The sequence below is a fragment of the Python bivittatus genome, unplaced genomic scaffold (genome assembly GCF_059951505.1).
Source record: "Python bivittatus isolate LINGU-HERP-01145 unplaced genomic scaffold, Pbiv_v1 ctg000080_np1212, whole genome shotgun sequence".
NCBI lineage: Eukaryota > Metazoa > Chordata > Lepidosauria > Squamata > Pythonidae > Python > Python bivittatus.
In genome coordinates, this window is record NW_028277035.1 from 79608581 (window position 1) to 79627235 (window position 18655).

At 38.2% G+C, this 18655-nt stretch overlaps 1 protein-coding gene across 22 annotated transcripts in view; it reads left to right on the plus strand.

Moving 5' to 3' along the window:
- MAGI1 (membrane associated guanylate kinase, WW and PDZ domain containing 1) overlaps positions 1-18655 on the plus strand; it is a 490154-nt gene that overhangs the window by 235721 nt on the left and 235778 nt on the right. For 21 of the 22 annotated variants that reach the window (XM_088134385.1, XM_088134386.1, XM_088134393.1 and 18 more), the window contains exon 2: positions 10861-10977. The exons of the other annotated variant lie outside the window; for it this stretch is intronic. In XM_088134385.1, coding sequence (XP_087990511.1) covers positions 10861-10977 — 117 coding nt within the window. The remainder of the gene's footprint in view (positions 1-10860; positions 10978-18655) is intronic. 22 annotated transcript variants of the gene reach the window in all.

Consider the following 18655-nt stretch of genomic DNA (forward strand, 5'->3'; position numbering starts at 1 on the left):
ATGTGATGCATTGCGCAGACTATAGATATACAATATATGACACACACTACATTAAAGGAAATGCTGAGAAGTCTGCTTAAGAAACCATTTCTGGACCTAGTTATTTTTAATAACTGTAAGGCAGTGTTCAATATTCCATTTTAGCCAAGGTAGTGGAGAAGTCAGTGGTGCTTCAGCTCCAGGAATTCTTAAGGAAACTGATTATCTAGGTAAATGTTCAGATCCAGATTTGCATAGCCCTGACAGTGCAGGGAGGGAGATAGGTAGTGTGATGCTGATATCGATATTGATATTCCAGGTATTTCAGCAGCTGTTGATTCCCTTGACTATGGCATATTTTTGGAGGTCTGGGAACTGGAGGTTAGAGGTGCTGCTTTGGGATGGTTCAGAACTTGCATTGGGAAATACCAACTTGACTCCTTGAGGACTGTAGATGCTGGGGTGTTTCTTAATAGAATAAACTCTGTCGGAGATGAAATAGCTTCCCCCTTTGTACAATTTAAAAAGGAGCATCAACATTTATTTAACCAGGCCTTTTAAACTTTTAATGCTGCTGTTTTAGTGTGTGTTCTTATATGTTGTGATTTTATGGATTTTCTTTCTGTGTTATTGTAAGCCACCCAAAGCTGTTGAAAGAGTGAGCAGCACAGAGTTTCTTTAAAACCAAATAAAGTAAGGTAGATGCATTAGGCTCACAGGTCAGGAGAGATACCAGAACTGGCCTCTATATAAGTGATCTTTTGAAAGCGTTTGTGTGTTTGTCAGTCTGTGCCTTTGACTCCTGAGTCAGTGTTGACTCCTGGTGACTGCCTGGACAAGTCCCTGCAGTTTTCTTGGCAATGTTTTTGGAAGTGGTTTGCCATTGCCTCCTCCTTTCTAGGGCTGAGAGAGAGGGACTGGCCCAAGGTCACCCAGCTGGCTTTGTGCCTAAAGCGGGACTAGAACTCACGATTTTTTGGTTTCTAGACTTAACTACTGTGCCAAACTGGCTTTCTGTCTGGAAGCATAATCCAAGCTAAAGTACCGTAGATGAAAGGTAGAAAGAGTTAGGCTGACAAAGAAAGCAGAGAAAACAGGTCCAGCTTCATCTTCACTCTGGGTGAGAATGACCACCCCTGAGAGGCTTTGGGGCAGAAGCCTTTGCCCCAAGCTCTGTCACTGAGATGATGACCTTGATACAGGGCATTTTCGAACAATCAATGTGACCTTTAAGAAGATGCAGTCATATGCAAGCGCCATATGTGTCTTAAAAATTAGAAAAGTTTATATGTATATATATTCAAATATATTGTGTATATATTCAAATATCTACAAATGCCCAATAACTCAATACTAAATTTGAATTTAGTGGGGGGCGGGGGGAAGGCTGCACTGAACATCTTCTCATCACTCACTGTCCAGCCAGGTTGATGAAAAAAGACCCAAGTGCAAGTCTGAGTTATTTAAAAAATAAAGTATAAAAGTAATTTCCATCTTTGAAAGGTTTTGAGATGGCTTTTACAATAAATTAATCCCCCCTCTTCATTATCTGCTGTACTTTGACATTACAGAATGTAAACCTTTATTTCCCATTCCACATATACAGCCTTCAATGAATTTGCAATATGTTTTATCCTCTATGTTGAAATAAACACAGGTTTGAGTTTAGGGAGTGAATGGCAGGTATTAAAACTGCATTTGTGTGTGTGTGTGTGTGTGTGTGTGAAGTATTCTTGGGCATATTGTTTATTAGGGACTTACTACAAGTTTAGCTTTATGTATCTGAGGCTTGGCAGTTTAATATTCCTTTTTTTTTTTTTTTAATAGACTATGTTGATTTGAGGCATGCAAGGTTCTGATTTGGTTATTATCACTCAACATGTAATGGCTTCACAAATTACATTGTTTCCTCCTAAGGATATTAAGGAAATGCTTCCAAGTCTTAACAGTGTGATGTAGTTGTATGGGAATCTAGTGGCCGATCCTGCGTCTTGCTGGCAGTGAATCAAGACATCATGGGCTCATTAGATGGTAGTTCTGCTAAGCCTGCAATCTTGTCCACACTCAGTAAAATGCACTGAAATAAGTGGAATTTGCTCCCTGTAAAGTTGCAGAGGATCAAGCTGTTACTTGGAGCAACATATTCATTGAATGAGGACTCTATTTAATAGAAGTTCTTGCTGGGCTTACAGATTGCTTGTTGTGCTTACAGCTTTAGTAGCTAGAGCTGGTTTTTTAACCTTAGTAGTGGACTTTATTGTCATCTGTTATGCTCCGATTTGTTTACCTTCTTGGGAAGTCATGTCTTAGCAGTTTGATATGTGGACTGAATTGGAAAATTAGGAAGCTTAATAGGAGAACCATGTAAAATAAAAATGTAGACGTTATGCTGCTGACCTTACAAATGTATTCTGTGACTTCAGGGATTTATTAGTAAGCCACCAGAGAATTTCACAACTGACATACAGCAGTAGCATTAATAACTCATGCCACATCACACAACTCTTGTCTTCTGCCTGTAGTGCAGGGCTATGTATTCTCCCCATGTATCATCTGGGAATTTACATTCATCTTCCCATTTTTTATGTAGAAAATCTTGCTTCTACTTTGTGCCACAGCCAAGGGTCCCAGCAGATGCACCATATGAAAAAGGAATCATCTTAGTTTGCTTGCTCTTGTATTGTAAAGCTCTAACTTGCATAATGTAAATCAAACGTCTAATAAAAGTCAGAAAGTAGTGGACTGATTACTACAGATTTGTGCCATAGTCACACTTCTGTCCACAACTGTAAAGATTTTAGGAGGTGTTTTACTGGGGTTGTGGTGTGGAATTTTGGACACATGTTAATAAAATTCTTGCTTAACAATGGCTATGGATTTTTTATGCTCATTCTCACAGGGAATTGGGTTCTTAGCATGCAAACTCCCATCACACAAAGACCTCTGGTAGGCCAATTTTTTTTAAATTGAGAAACTATCGGTCTTATTAGCCATGTAAGGCGTATAATATAAGTGATAGCCAAACTGCGCTCCCCCCCATTTGATTTAAAAGAATCTTGACATGCAATCAAGCAGTAAATTGCATTATAACTTACCTCCTTTTACTGATTAGTTCTCTGCCACCAATAATGTAGTTTCATCACCATTACAAAGAGTGTATTTAACTTAAGCTACAGTATATCTATGTGTGTACAGCTATTAACTAATTTACCCCTTAGGGACATTAATTAAGCTCGACTGGCAATATTTTGTGGCTAGCAGAATGCTGGTTTTCTTCTTGGGTCTTCTTTGGAACTACTTCTCCATCAGTGATTAGTTATACATAAATTTTCAAAGATCATTCTCTTCATCCAGGAACTCTTCAGTGGTCTTCCAGGGTTCCACTCTGGGACCTGCCTTCAGCCACCAAAACTGCCTAAATCCAACTTAGTTTGCAAGACGTTCTTTTCTTTTCCTCGGCTCCAAAATTCCAACTCCTTTTCTGCCAGCACATTAGCCCATTTTTACTTCCCCTGCCCATCTTGGGAGAGGCTTTTGCAGACAAGTTTATAACCATCCAAGTACAGCTTGTGTGTTTGAGAAATCATTTGATCATGTTATGTATTAGGAAGATAATTTATTCATGTTGTTTTTCATGAGGTACCCATACATCACCTGCCAAAGGTTATTCTGTATAACAGATATGGAATTTCTGGTAAGAATTCAGAGAGAAAGTGTTATTCTACATCACCAAATGAGAAATTGTAATTCAAAAAATGGTTGTTAATTAGGGGGAAAAAACAATATTTAAGATAAAACTCACAAATTTCAGTGCCATGGGCATTATGCAGGCACAAATATCAGTAATGAAATATATGCTGTTTAACATCTTGACATTTTCAATTGCAGTTGTGCCCAGATTAATGATGTATTTAATTTAATTAAATTATAACAGTTATTTATTATAACGTGACTCTGGGTAGCATCACATTAATTTTCCTTCTTTGGGTGAATAATATTTGTAACATTCACAAGTCCAAAACTATCTTTGGCCCAGTGGGCTCACTTGGTATTTTCATAGCATGCTTTGGACAGTCCCACAAAATGGCTGCCATAAGTGAGCTTACTTGTTCACAAAATGGTTGGTCATAGTATCTTTGGCTCATTATGAAACTCCCATTTAGTGGAATAAAAACTGATCAAGTAATTCTGACTCTTCTAGCTCCCCCCCCGCCCCCCACCAATGCTCTTTACTATTCTATCTTATTTTGAAGTACAGTAAAGGTTAGCACCCAACATTTATTCAGAGTTTATGTAGGGCCCAATGGCATTTTTGTCCACACAAATGCTTTGCTTCCTTTTTATATAATAAAAAATAAAATAAAAATCAGGGAGGAGTAGAGAGTCTGGAGGGATACTAAGAGATTGGTTCATAGATGTCTTGTTGCTGATTGATGACTTCAGTTCTAAGTATTTTCACTGTTAGTTTGCAATACCCATTGAATACTAAATCGATATCAGCTCCCTTCATCATTGCAGTTCATCTCCTCTGTAGCTGTGAGGTATAGGAGTTAACCGTTTAAGTTACTATCTGGTGCATGTTTAATTGGGAGGTCACCCTAACCAACCCCATGAAACTCATTCCAAGTAAACAAAGGTTGAATCATTTCTCTAAAGGTGGCCTCAGAAGTGGGGGAATCTGTTTTCAAATCTAGTAGTATGTGACCCAAACAAAATAGTGAAATAATATATAACCTATAAAAATATTCATTCTTGATTTTAGTTGCAGTAAATGGAACTCAGTAAATGAAATACTCTCAAATAATAATTAATCCTTAACAAGATTGTGACAAACTACCTTGACAAATGTTCACTAATTACTGTTAGCCTATGTCTACCCATGGCAAACACGTCCCTGAACAGTTAGCCTGTAATGCAAAAGCCAGAACTCTGCAAATTGTGTGAAGGAACTCTCTTTTATCACTTTGGCATTTGACCAGTGAGAGTGCTAATGATTGCACAATTCTAACAGTCCCATTACTTACCAATTTTGGTCTTCAGTAAGAAGACTGGAATGGAGCAGTACAAAGTAATGCATCACAAAATGTTGCCATATCTGTCACAGCTCCTGGGATTAGATATATGCCAGAAACAATCTTTTAAATAGGTTTGGTGGGTTAATATGTAGTAAAACAACCACAGGTTGTGCTTGGATCCAACGGTTTAGATCCTCCGGTGGTGTCTGCTGTACTGTCTATGTACTTTTGATGGACTAAGCTGAAGCTATTCACTTTGCTAGAAATTTATAGCAGATTTATATTTAACCAACATTTCTAGTGAAAGTAATTTGCTCTAACTGAAACTGAAATACACACAAACACACATATAGGGCAACTGTGTAGTGAGTGTATGTGTGTCTTGGATCAGAACACTGCAGTGATGTGGATGTTATATAAATCATTACATTTTGAAGAAATAACTTCCCCACAAGTTGGACCGTTGTAAATTTTATTACCTTATCCTCCCAGTGGTCTGAAATAATATTTGGAAAATTGCCAGAAGTCATTGGAGATGTTTAAGCAGTTGTAGCCTTGTTTTGTATTAAGTGAAGCCAGATTGGAAAAGACTGCTATGGTTTTAAAATTGGAGGAAGAAACATCAGTAACCTTCATTATACTGATGACACTACCCTGATAGCTCTAGTAGTATGTCAAGGAGCACAGTAAAAAAAAATTGGACTAAAATTAAATATAAAGAAGAGCAGACTAATGACAATAGGCAGAACAACCAACCTTAACATTGGCAATGAAGATATTGGCAATTGGGAATGAAGTGATGGATAAGTGGTCCCTTTTAGAATCAATAATCAGTCATAAAGGAACAAGCATTTAAGAAATACACTGCAGACTAGGACTTGGCAGAGCGGTCATGAAGGCCTTGGAAAAGATATTCAAATGCCATGATATGTCTGTACCTACAAAGATCAGAATAGTGCAAGCCATGGTATTCCCTGTGTAACTCTATGGAAGTGAAAGTTGGACCTTGAAAAAGCAAGAAAGAAAGAGTATTAACACTTTCAAACTTTGGTATTGGAGAAGACTCCCGAGAGTACCATAGGCAGCCAAGAAAATGGATCATAAAAAATGGAATAAATCAACATACAGTTCTCATCTGAGGCACAAATGACCAGGCTCAAATTATCCTACAGGTAGTCCTTGACTTACAACCACAATAGGGACAGAAAATTGATCATTAAGCGGTGTGGTCATTAAGTGATGCATCATGTGACCACACCCAATTTTACAAACTTTTTTGCCATTGTTGTTAAGGGAATCACATGGCCATTAAGCGAATCCCACGGTTCCTCCCTGACTTTGCTTGTCAGAAGCTGGCTGGGAAGGTCGCAAATGGCAATCATGTGACACTGGGATCCTGTAACCATCATAATACATGCCGGTTGCCGAGTGCCTGAATTTTGATCATGTGACCATGGGGACGCTGCGATGGTCGTAAGTCACTTTTTTCAGCATCGTTGTAACTTTGGATGGTTGCTAAAAGAATGGTCGTAAGTCGAGGATTACCTGTATTTTGGACACATTATGTGAAAGCCTAGCTTTCTGGAGAAGGCTGTAATGCTGGGAAAGGCGGAAGGAAAGAGAAGAGGATGACCAGGAACAAGGTGGATGGACTCAATTACAGTGGCAATAGGTGCACCATTGGAAGATCTGAAGAACCAGGTTAGAGACAGATCATAGTGGAGAAAAACTATCTGTGTGGACACTAGGAGTCGAAAATGACTTGATGGCTCATTGACCCCTTCCTGAAGTTTCAGATTGTGCATCGACCCCCAAACATTTATTATGTGAAAATAATTTAATAAATGCTACTTTAACTAATAGTACTATGAATAACAACAACAACAACAATGGCATCAACAATAAAGAATAGTCCCATCAACCCTTGAGGATTGATATTGACCACTTTGGGGAACCCTGATCTGTGTGGTCGCTGAGTCGACACTGACTTGATGGCATATAATCAATCAGTCAACCATATCTAAAGAAGTCTCTGCATTCTTTTCACTGTGAGCCAATTGAAAAATGGCTAGATTAAGGCCTAAGAAGCAAATTCATATATGCAATTTACACCTTGTGTCCTACCCATCATTGTTCTTATGCAAGATGGTGGTTTGAATTAAAAAGATTGAATGACCTGTGCCCTTGTGTTCCTGCATTTCTGAAGATCCAAAAAGCACCCTCTTAAGGGGGCATTTTATAGCAACAGTGAGGGAGAATGGCTCTCCCAGTTAATTAAAACAGAATCATTGTTGAGAAGGCATTTGAACCTGGATTTCCCGTGTGTACTGAATATTAATGTTCTTCCTTTACTCAGCACTAGACAACACTTCAAATGTATAGTGTCAGCAGTTACATAAATAGCTTTTTTCTTATGAATTCAATAAAGTAGGTGTTTAGAGCTTTCAGCTCTGCAGTTTTGCTTTAATAGGAGGAATTATCATTTTCAGAGGCATTTGATCCACCTGCTCTTTAAACTTTGTTTTCATATGCCAATTACAAGATAATGTCAAAATTTCAAAAATTCCATTCTGGGATTTTCTGATAGAGGAGGGATACACAGGGAGTGTGTATTGTATTTCTGATACCAGTGTTAATATGACTATTGACTAATAATTCAAGAAATGGGCCAAGAAACTCAAAAGGCAGCTGCTGCTTTTGATAAAGAGAGCATTGGCAGAATACAGTTTTTACTTTTCAAAGCCAGCTCTTGGAAGCCATGTAATTTACTTTCCCACCAAGCTCTGAGAACTGTTTCTTTATCCAGGAAACTAAATGAAATAGCATATTCATCTGTAAAGAGTCCTAATGTAGGTTGCAGATCATTGTATGCTGACCTTGACTTGTTCAAATCATATTTTTCTACCTTGCTATATAGTTTATGATCCTGATTATTTAAATACAGGAAGGAAGGGGAATATTTCAGAAAGTTGCAGTGATTACTTTCAATATTCAAATCTGTATAATAACCACTGGCTATTTTTTTTTTCAACTTAGAAGACCAAAACGATCCTGATTTGTGTGTTCACAGTTCTTTTGCAACTCTCCTGTCTTCAGGAAGCAGGAGTTCTGGAATAGTATTGTTGCCAAACAAAATATTTGTTTTATTATATTCTAGTTTTCTAAAACAAAAACAAACCATCATAAAGCAATCTAAAAATTTAAAATGTTAAAACAGGAGTCACAGGAATAAAACAATGATATTAGTTTAAAAATAACATTAAAAATCCCCACAATTTAAAATGCAAGTTAAAAAGAAATGCCTTGGACCCCTTTGTTGAAAGCACAGAAAGAGGTAACCAGTCATTTTTAGGGAAATACATTCCATAATTTGAGAGCAATGTAGCAGAGAGCTCTTTCCTTACGTCTGCATTTCTGCAAGTAAGGTATCCTGAAATATATTTCCTCTAAATCTTAACAGCTTGTTAAGATCGTTGTTTGGGAGAATAGTTGGCCCTTAAAGAGCTTGATCTTGGGCAGTGCTTGATCTTTACATATAACACCAAAACTTTGACTTGTGCCGGAAGACAGTCTGAAAACAGTGCCAATCTCTTTGGGTTGGAGTAAACATTGGCACTCCAAAAGTAACTTTATGGAAAACACATTGAAATTATTTAGATGTTATTTCACCAAGGCACAAACAACTGTAGAATAATAAACATGCGATGGAGTTATCTCTTTCTCCAGCTCTGTATAATTAGAAGATGTAATAATGTGGAGTCCTTGGTGCTCTGAGCTTGGTTGTTTTCTTGCAGATGTTCCATTATCCAACTAGGTAGCATCATCAGTGCAAGTGAATGTGGGGTTTGCTCCACACCAAGGACTCCATAGTTCAACTCTGAGTTACATATATTCTCTTCTTTATGTAATAAAGTTTTAGAAAATAAGGGAGATCCATTAAGCTGAACATCATCATCTTAGCTTTGGCTTCTCTTATGATTGTATTTTTATTGATAGAGACACATTTATTTTAATGAACCTACTTTTCATCTAAAGCAGCCTGATGGGCAGCAGATAGCAGGGCAACCCCAGCTGAATGGAATAAATTATAAAAAAGTCGTTTCCAGGCAACTGTGGCTTTTGTAAAGGATATCTCTCTCTCATGAAATGCAAAGCCCGTAGAGTTATTTTTTCATGAAACGATTGAAGGATACACAGTCAAATTGAAACATGATAGTGGTAGAATTTGAGAGGGTATATTCAGACCTCCGGGTGTTTGCCCTCGTGGAACAATTTAATTTCTGCTTAATCATTTTGCAGGTCTGGAGAATGAATTTGTCAGGCCTTCTGGGACTTATAAGGAATAGTTGACTATGTATCAAAGAGAAAAGTTTCTTAATCGTTCCCCCTTTAAACAAACAAACAAAAAATGATGGATTATTTGCTTTGGAAGGAGCTAATTAATGGGAATTCAGTTGGGATATCCATCCATCCATCCATCCATCCATCCATCCATCCATCCATCCATCCATCCATCCCAGAGCAGTGATTAGTCTTAAATAGAGAACTGTTTCTATAGAAAAACTTAGAAGATTCTCGATTATTATTTTTATTCAATTTTAACTACTCCATGTTAAATCCCTACTGGTCTGTGACCAGATAACTAATGACTGCATTTATTGATGTATATGATTATGAACATTGAGGAAAACACATGATTTATATTCTACATCGTTCTTCTATGCTGATGCTGCAGAATATTCTACCATAATATTTTACTTACTTGAATAAACAGTTCATTACCCTATAATAAATTTAACTTAATCCCTTGTATCTTGCTTGGTCACTAGAAGAAGTAAGATTCATTTCTAATGTAGAAACCTGAAGATTTAAAGTGGGGAATGCATTCTTTTTATCTACTGTACTTCCATACATATTTTTATTAGACTGGGGAAGCCAGAAAGCGCTCACAGGAAAAGCTGGCATTCCAGTTTACTTATTCCAGCTTGGATAGGTCAAGAATGAATAGGAATCTATGTGCAAAATCAAGCACATAGATTTTGCCCTTGAATGCTGACATTTGTACTTCAGTTTATGTACTTGGCTTTAACTGGTTCATTTAAACCAGACATTCTCTTATGCCAAATTGGCTTCATGTTGGTTTATAAACTAAGATCTTAAACTACAGATTCAGTTGTTCCCAGTGATATTGGTTTATATTTGCATGTAAGAAGTCCATTTGGGATGAAATCTGCATGGATTAATGAGTATAATATGGGAGCAACAGATTCTTCTCTAATATATGTAAAGAAGGGTAGAACTTAATGTTTGTACTGTACCTAGAACCTGTTGTTGTGAAGATCATGTTAATACTGTAGCTCCTACATTTGAGCAACATCATTCCTGTAACCCTTATCATCTACATCTTTGTCTAAAACCTATCACAGGTAGATGTGCTGCATTAATCGCTTTGCCTTTTGCTTAGCTTGGTGAGTAGGACTGAAGAAAAAGAAATATTGCTCTTTTTAATATTTTCATTTTACCTATGTCCTTTCTTTTTGTGTTAACAAAAAAGTACTGTGATGTGATGGGGGGGGGGAGAATAAGAAAAAAGAAAGATGGGTTACAAAGCCACTGACATCACATCTTTGCAACAAATTATTTTTTGATAGTCAGCCATCTATAGAAGAAAGGAACATATAATTCAGAGCAGCTACAAATTGTAAATCTAATGTTCACCAGACCTGAAGACATTAATCCCCTTTATGCTCAATTGTTGACTTACTTCTTTCTTTCTTTCTTTCTTTCTTTCTTTCTTTCTTTCTTTCTTTCTTTCTTTCTTTCTTTCATTCATTCATTCATTCATTCATTCATTCATTCATTCTAGGAAGTCGTCTGAACAAAGACCTGAGACATTATCTCAACCAAAGGTTTCAGAAAGGATCTCCAGATCATGAGCTGCAACAGACTATTAGAGATAACCTTTATCGCCATGCTGTGCCTTGTAAGTAATTAACAACTCTAGTATATTTGGCATAACAAAATGTAAGGCCTGTTTGGTAGTAGCCTTTTAATAGCAGATAACTGTGCTGCTGTATGTAGTTGTTTTCATTTTTTTCTAATAAGATGATTATTCCTGTGACAGTGAGAAAATGTTGGGATTGTTTTCCTAGTAGTTAGAGTGCTTAGATGTGGGATATCAAGAAGCAAGAGAGTAAAATATATGCTTTGCATCCAGAAGGTCCCCAGTGTAATCCCTGACCTCATCATGATTTATACCCTAAATGGTTGTAATTATCCAAGCTGCTGATTCAGTCTGGTTCAGTTATTGGACAATGAACCATCTTGGAATTTGATGGGGAAGATATTCCTGTTGCTATCCTATTGCTATTCCACGGTTTGGAAATACTGTGTTTAACTTATGGGTGTGGCCCAGAGTTGGACTACTTGTTTTACCTGTAATGTTTTTTCTTAGTTTTGGGGCCTTTGAGACATGATTGTGACATTGTGAAGTCACCAAAAGGAGCAGGAGTATTACATGTTTTTTTTCCAGTTGGGGAGGTGAGCTGCAGAATCTCAACACACCTATTTTGCAGTGCTTTTCAGCACTGTTGCTATTTAACAGTAACAAAATATGAAAAATCACATTTTCACAATTGGTGTGGGATTGGAATGGATGCTATAGATGTCAGCGTTCAAGAAAAAGTTGATGAAAATGATGTCATAAACGTGGAGAAGATACTGAAAAATTGTAAGGCTGTGTGAGGGAATGTATCTACGAGGAGGGGAGTGATGTGGGAGATGAAGGCTATCAGGCAGGAGGGGGTGCATTCCAGCAGGGGAAAGGAGGCAAGAGGCAACACAGTCCACAGGGGGAGCGTGAGAAGAGTAAGAGGTTCAGGAAAGCCACTCCCTAGAATCTCACAGGGTATATCCACTAGTTGTAGTATACAGTGGGGCAAAAAAGTATTTAGTCAGCCACCAATTGTGCAAGTTCTCCCACTTAAAAAGATGAGAGAGGCCTGTAATTTTCATCATAGCTATACCTCAACTATGAGAGACAAAATGGGAAAAAAAATCCAGAAAATCACATTGTCTGATTTTTAAAGAATTTATTTGCAAATCATGGTGGAAAATAAGTATTTGGTCACCTACAAACAAGCAAGATGTCTGGCTCTCACAGACCTGTAACTACTTCTTTAAGAGGCTCCTCTGTCCTCCACTTGTTACCTGTAGTAATGGCACCTGTTTGACCTTGTTATCAGTATAAAAGACACCTGTCCACAACCTCAAACAGTCACACTCCAAACTCCACTATGGCCAAGATCAAAGAGCTGTCGAAGGACACCAGAAACAAAATTGTAGACCTGCACCAGGCTGGGAAGACTGAATCTGCAATAGGCAAGCAGCTTGATGTGAAGAAATCAACTGTGGGAGCAATAATTAGAAAATGGAAGACATACAAGACCACTGATAATCTCCCTCGATCTGGGGCTCCATGCAAGATCTCACCCTGTGGGGTCAAAATGATCACAAGAACGGTGAGCAAAAATCCCAGAACCACATGGGGGGACCTAGTGAATGACCTGCAGAGAGCTGGGACCAAAGTAACAAAGGCTACCATCAGTAACATACTACGCTGCCAGGGACTCAAATCCTGCAGTGCCAGATGTGTCCCCCTGCTTAAGCCAGTACATGTCTGGGCCCGTCTGAAGTTTGCTAGAGAGCATTTGGATGATCCAGAAGAGGATTGGGAGAATGTCATATGGTCAGATGAAACCAAAATAGAACGTTTTGGTCTAAACTCAGCTCGGCGTGTTTGGAGGAGAGAGAATGCTGAGTTGCATCCAAAGAACACCATACCTACTGTGAAGCATGGGGGTGGAAACATCATGCTTTGGGGCTGTTTTTCTGCAAAGGGACCAGGACGACTGATCCATGTAAAGGAAAGAATGAATGGGGCCATGTATCGTGAGATTTTGAGTGAACACCTCCTTCCATCAGCAAGGGCATTGAAGATGAAACGTGGCTGGGTCTTTCAGCATGACAATGATCCCAAACACACCGCCCGGGCAACGAAGGAGTGGCTTCGTAAGAAGCATTTCAAGGTCCTGGAGTGGCCTAGCCAGTCTCCAGATCTCAACCCCATGGAAAACCTTTGGAGGGAGTTGAAAGTCCGTGTTGCCCAGCGACAGCCCCAAAACATCACTGCTCTAGAGGAGATCTGCATGGAGGAATGGGCCAAAATACCAGCAACAGTGTGTGAAAACCTTGTGAAGACTTACAGAAAACGTTTGACCTCTGTCATTGCCAACAAAGGATATATAACCAAGTATTGAGATGAACTTTTGATATTGACCAAATACTTATTTTCCACCATGATTTGCAAATAAATTCTTTAAAAATCAGACAATGTGATTTTCTGGATTTTTTTCCCCATTTTGTCTCTCATAGTTGAGATATACCTATGATGAAAATTACAGGCCTCTCTCATCTTTTTAAGTGGGAGAACTTGCACAATTGGTGGCTGACTAAATACTTTTTTGCCCCACTGTAGGTTTAGTTTGGCAAGATTCTGTCTATAAGGTGTAAGCAAATAAAGGAACTGTACTCAACTGGACCATTTCATCGTTGTTCTTGGGCCTGGGCCTGACAGGCTGCAAGTCTAGATGATGTAACCGCAGAACCACTAAATAGGGATGTATACTGAGAAATGTATATACTGAGTAATGTATATAATGTATGAATATGAACGTATTATGCCAGAAAAGGAAAGCCTTTAGACAGTGTAGCGCTCAATGGGTGAAAGTTGTTAATTGCATAAAATGTGCCCTAAATATGTTCTTGCTCTCTTCTGTGCGCTTAACAGAAAGGTGAGATTGGAATGCTTTGTCTTGCACAGGGAAATTCCTCCTAGTTTAGAAGAGATTCCAAGATTACAGTCATTTTTAAACAAGAGGAAAATAAGTAGTTTTATTGAATGTTATCTTATTCATCAATCTGCGAGGGAGGACCTGGCATTACCTTGCGATGGGGGCCGCTCCCAGACAAGGCGGACCTGCTGTGGAGCCCTTGGACAAAGCCCAATGTCACATACATTGAAGTAGGATTTGATAGGTTAATCATACTATAATCAAACCATGCTTCTTGCTTACATTCTCTATTTATAAGACATAAATAGCCATCTAACATATGCAGATTCTGTGATAGCCATGCATTGTTTGTTCTGGGGATGTAAATAGTTTGCTTTCAATCACTCTGGCATCAGCCATTTTCCTCTCTAGTAATGGGATTTAGATGGACCTTTAGGTGAGCTTTTAATTCTAAATGATAGAACCAAGATAATTAGCTGATTTTTCTGTGACAGTATTTTCCAGAGAATTTCCTCAGACTACATTGAGAAAGAAAGGTTAATGTATATTTCTTGGTTTGGACAAAGAAGATGATAAAATGAATAGGTTTGAATTATGAAATATTTTGTACTAATATGGAGCTGAAAGTTAGTTGCTGAACATATTAAGAGTGGTATATGACAGAATTAAAGCATGGGTGAGAATAAATGGAATGCTTAGTAAATTGTTCAACATTTTGCAAGGAGTAAGACACAGGTGTGTAATATCCCTGTCATGGGGTGTGTTTAGAAGTTTAGGGTCCTTGACTGAAAGAAACAGTACAAATACTATTCCAGTACAAGTAGGAAGATAAGGTAGGGATAGAATTAGAATAAAGACATTGGAGAAATGATTACAAATTATAAATCAATGGCAAAATAAATAAATAAATGAACAAACCAAGGTAAATGGCAAATGGAAGATGAATTTCTGTTCAAATACTTCTAAAAGTAAGAAAATGAACACAGAAATTTTGGTAGAATTTTTCTGAATATTATATTAAAAACTATTTTTTTACTATGTAAATTTTTAGATAGTAGAGTAAGAGGCGAATATATTCTGTATCTATACCTTATGCTCCCTCTTCTTCCCTCCCCCCTTTTTTCTTTCCCCCCTTTTTTCCCTTTCTTTTTTCTTGATTTTTCTGTCTTATAGCTATTTTTGGAAAACATAATAACATTTATATTTTTTTAAAAAGTAATTTTGGTAGAATTATAATGTGGCCTGTTGTGTGGATGTATATTTGTCAAAAGAAGCAAAAGGGCTGTATATTAAAGCATGCTTCTGCCCACTTCTTAATATGTGAGAGAGATGGATATGCCAGGAGAAACAAGAAAGTTGAATGCAGAAGGAATGGGGTACTTAAGAAATATGTATGGTAAAACAAGAAGAGATAAGGTCAGGATAAATTGGTGTTGAATGTCGCACTTCAAGACAGATTCAGCAATAAACATCTGCTCTTTAGACACTTAACCCCATACTCAGGGACTTGCTTACCAGAGAAGCTCACAGAATCCAAATTACTAGCTAACCTGTTTTATTGCAGACCAGATTAGATAGATATGACCTGCATCCTATAGAACATAAAAATCAGATCAGTTCCAGGTTTAATCTTAGAAATTTTCCTCTCACCTTTCTGAATCAACAGAAATTTGGCTGTTTTCTTCCCAGCCTTGAAATTGAGGGACATCTACTCAGTGTTTAAATGATTGTTCTGTCTAGCCTGAGAACCACTGGTTCCTAGTCCATCAGTCTCCATAAATGAACTTGGGTAGAATATAAATATGAGCGACCAAGATGAAATAAATATATTGAGGTAGGTTGCTTATATACAGAAAATGAATAAGGACTGAATAACAAAACAAATACTTGAAGGAAGCTTGCATGAGTAAAGAGGAAGGAGAAAACCAAAAAAGTCATATGGTTGGTTAGAGTTGATGAGATCTTCGAAAAGAGAGAGGTGAGAAATTTAAAGAAAAAAAGGCAACATAGGAAGCAGTTTATGAAGGAAGCAAGGGTGGTTTGCAAAGATAGAAAGGTATAGGAAATAATAGTGAATATAAACTCTTAAAGTAGATTTGGAGAGTATAGAGAATGGCCTTGAAGGACAGGAGGAAGAGCTGCTACTAAGGAACGATCAGACAAGAGAGCTCGAGCCCATTCCAGGAAACTAGTTTGAATAGACATCTCAGACAGGCCCCTCCCTAGTTCACACTAAGATAAAGTGAGGGAGGGGAGAAGCACATTCAGACTTAAAAGAGATTCTGTTACTATAGCTGACAATAAAGGTAGTCCTGACCTATAGGACATTGGTCTCTTAGACTGATCTACTTTATAGGGTTGACAGGAGATTTAGCTATATTTCCCTTTAATTTTCTTGTCTCATGCTCTAATGTAATTGACTTACTATTTCTTATTGCCATTTTACTCTCTGCATAATGTTGCTTATCCTGAAAGGGAACAGCATGATAGATATATGTAATATCTATATGTATGTGATTGCAGTTGCAGTTCTAATACATCTGGAGGGCACTAGATTGGGAAGGGCTAAATGAAAATGTGTGCGGAGATAAATGTCTTCTATTTAAGCCCTTTGTATCTGTAGTTTCTTGCTGCTGACTTCGTTGTGAACGTTCCTTTTCAGTTCCAATTTCAGAAACGACAAATAAAGCAAAGGAGGCTAAGTTCTGTTGGTTCATTTTTCTGCGTTGCCAAGGTTACATTTTGAAATGCTTGTGATCTGATTCTTTTCTGTGATTTATTGGGCCTGGCTAGGAGCTAAACTACTTTGCTTGCTTTTAAATCTCACCCAGGGCCGTGATTATAGAAATAGATTTCTGTTTGCATGTTGGATGGGGATGGAGAAATGCCCTTTGCTCTATTATTTCCACCCTTCCCTAAAAATAGGAAAAGGAGCAGTGATGCTGAACGAGAGATATTTCAGTTTTCCCATTAATATGAATATGTGCATTTGTACCACACTTCTAGGGAGGAGAATTAGTAGTTATTTAATGCCACCTTTACTGAGTAACTTTTCCAATACTATTCTGTCTTTCCTGTCCATCTTTTACAGGGTTTGGCCGTGATAAACATGCATTGGCTTGTATTAGACTAAAGCTACCGTACCTATGATTGTCTGCAGCTGGGAGTTGATGTACATAGAGAAAGAGAAGGAAAAGAGGGATTTTTCTTAGAGGTTGAAGATTAATCTGGCTGCATACTATTTTTGTTTTAATTCTTTGATACATGTGACCAGAAAATCCAGTGCTCTGGGCCAATCTCTATTGCAATAGATTATGAGGTCGTGCATTTTGAAAATGGAATTCCCTGCTGATTATGTAGTAAAGATGTTAACGGCTCAGAAGGTCGCTTGCGCTGAGCAGACCTTGACTGCCTGCTGATTGTTATTGCTGCAACCAGAGGACTTGCAGAATTTATGATTAATGGCCCAGAATATGTAGAGCAGATTCTTGCCTCAGCATCCTGGGTGATTTGTTTGAAATCTTTGAATTTGAGTCTAATAATGCAGTCGCATATTGCGCTACCACATTAAGAAACATACCTGTTTAATAAAAGGATTGTGCCGGAAGAGTCTTGCTGGGTGACCACCATACAGGCTTTAGTGATACAATGGTAATTTATCTAGAACATATAATTATAATTAAGCGCTAGTCTTTTTTTTTCTCAAGTAGGAAGAACTTGCTTGAAACAAAGAGCTAATGCTAGAGTTGGACAACCACATATATTCTGTGTTATATTTTTTAGATAAAGCAATTGGATTGTTTATGATATGGTGAGGAGGTAATTTCCTGGGAGATAGTTAATACCTCATTGTGGGAGGGAATGTAACCAGTGACCTTGAAGGAGGCTGTGGTGTGGCTGTACCTTAATAGGCCCTATCTGGATCTGGAGATACTAGACAACTATTGCCCAGTCTCCCACCTTTTAGGGAAGGGTTATTGAGGCAGTAGGGAATCAGCTACCCAGCACCTAAAGGAAATAGATTATGTTGCTTTCCACAGTCAGGGTTCAGGCTCGGACATGAAAAGGAGGCAGCGTTGGTTGCACTAGTAGAAGATTTTGTTGGGACCTGGGTGGAAGAAGAATGTTCATCTTAGTCCTTTTAGATTTTTCAGTGGTCTTTCATGCTGTTTGTTTATGTATTTAAGTTACTTATTTGATTTATATTGGCCACCCATCTCACATATGTGACTCTAGGCAGATTACAATAAAATAGATAAAATACATAATATAAAAAGTAAAACACATAGCAGCCAAGCACCATTAAACAACTATCAACCTAGCCAGGAGACAGGCTCTGTCACACATCCAAGGCCCTAGGCTTGGGCGCAAAACCAAGTTTTCAGGACCTTATGGAAGGCCAGCAGGGATGGGGCTATTTAGAGGGGATGATGTTCCAAAGGGCAGGTGTCACGACAGAAAAGGCTCTTCTTCTGGGCCCCGCCAGCCGACACTCCTTAGCCAACGGTACCCAGAGCATGCCCCTTCTGCTAGATTGAATAGGATGGGTAGAGACAATTGGGGAGAGATGGCCCCAAGCCATATAGGGCTTTAAAGGTAACAACCAGCACCTGAATTGCACCCAGAAGCACACTGGAAGCCAATGCAACTTTCCAGGCAGTGGTGTCACATGCGCCCAGTAACCAGCACCATTAACTGCCCATGTATCAGGTTCAGCCCAAAAAACTCCACGAGACAGTACAGGTCTAGTTTGATAGGTTTTATTAGCTTTCACCCACAAGACAGAATCTTGCCAGACTGAATCTAAAC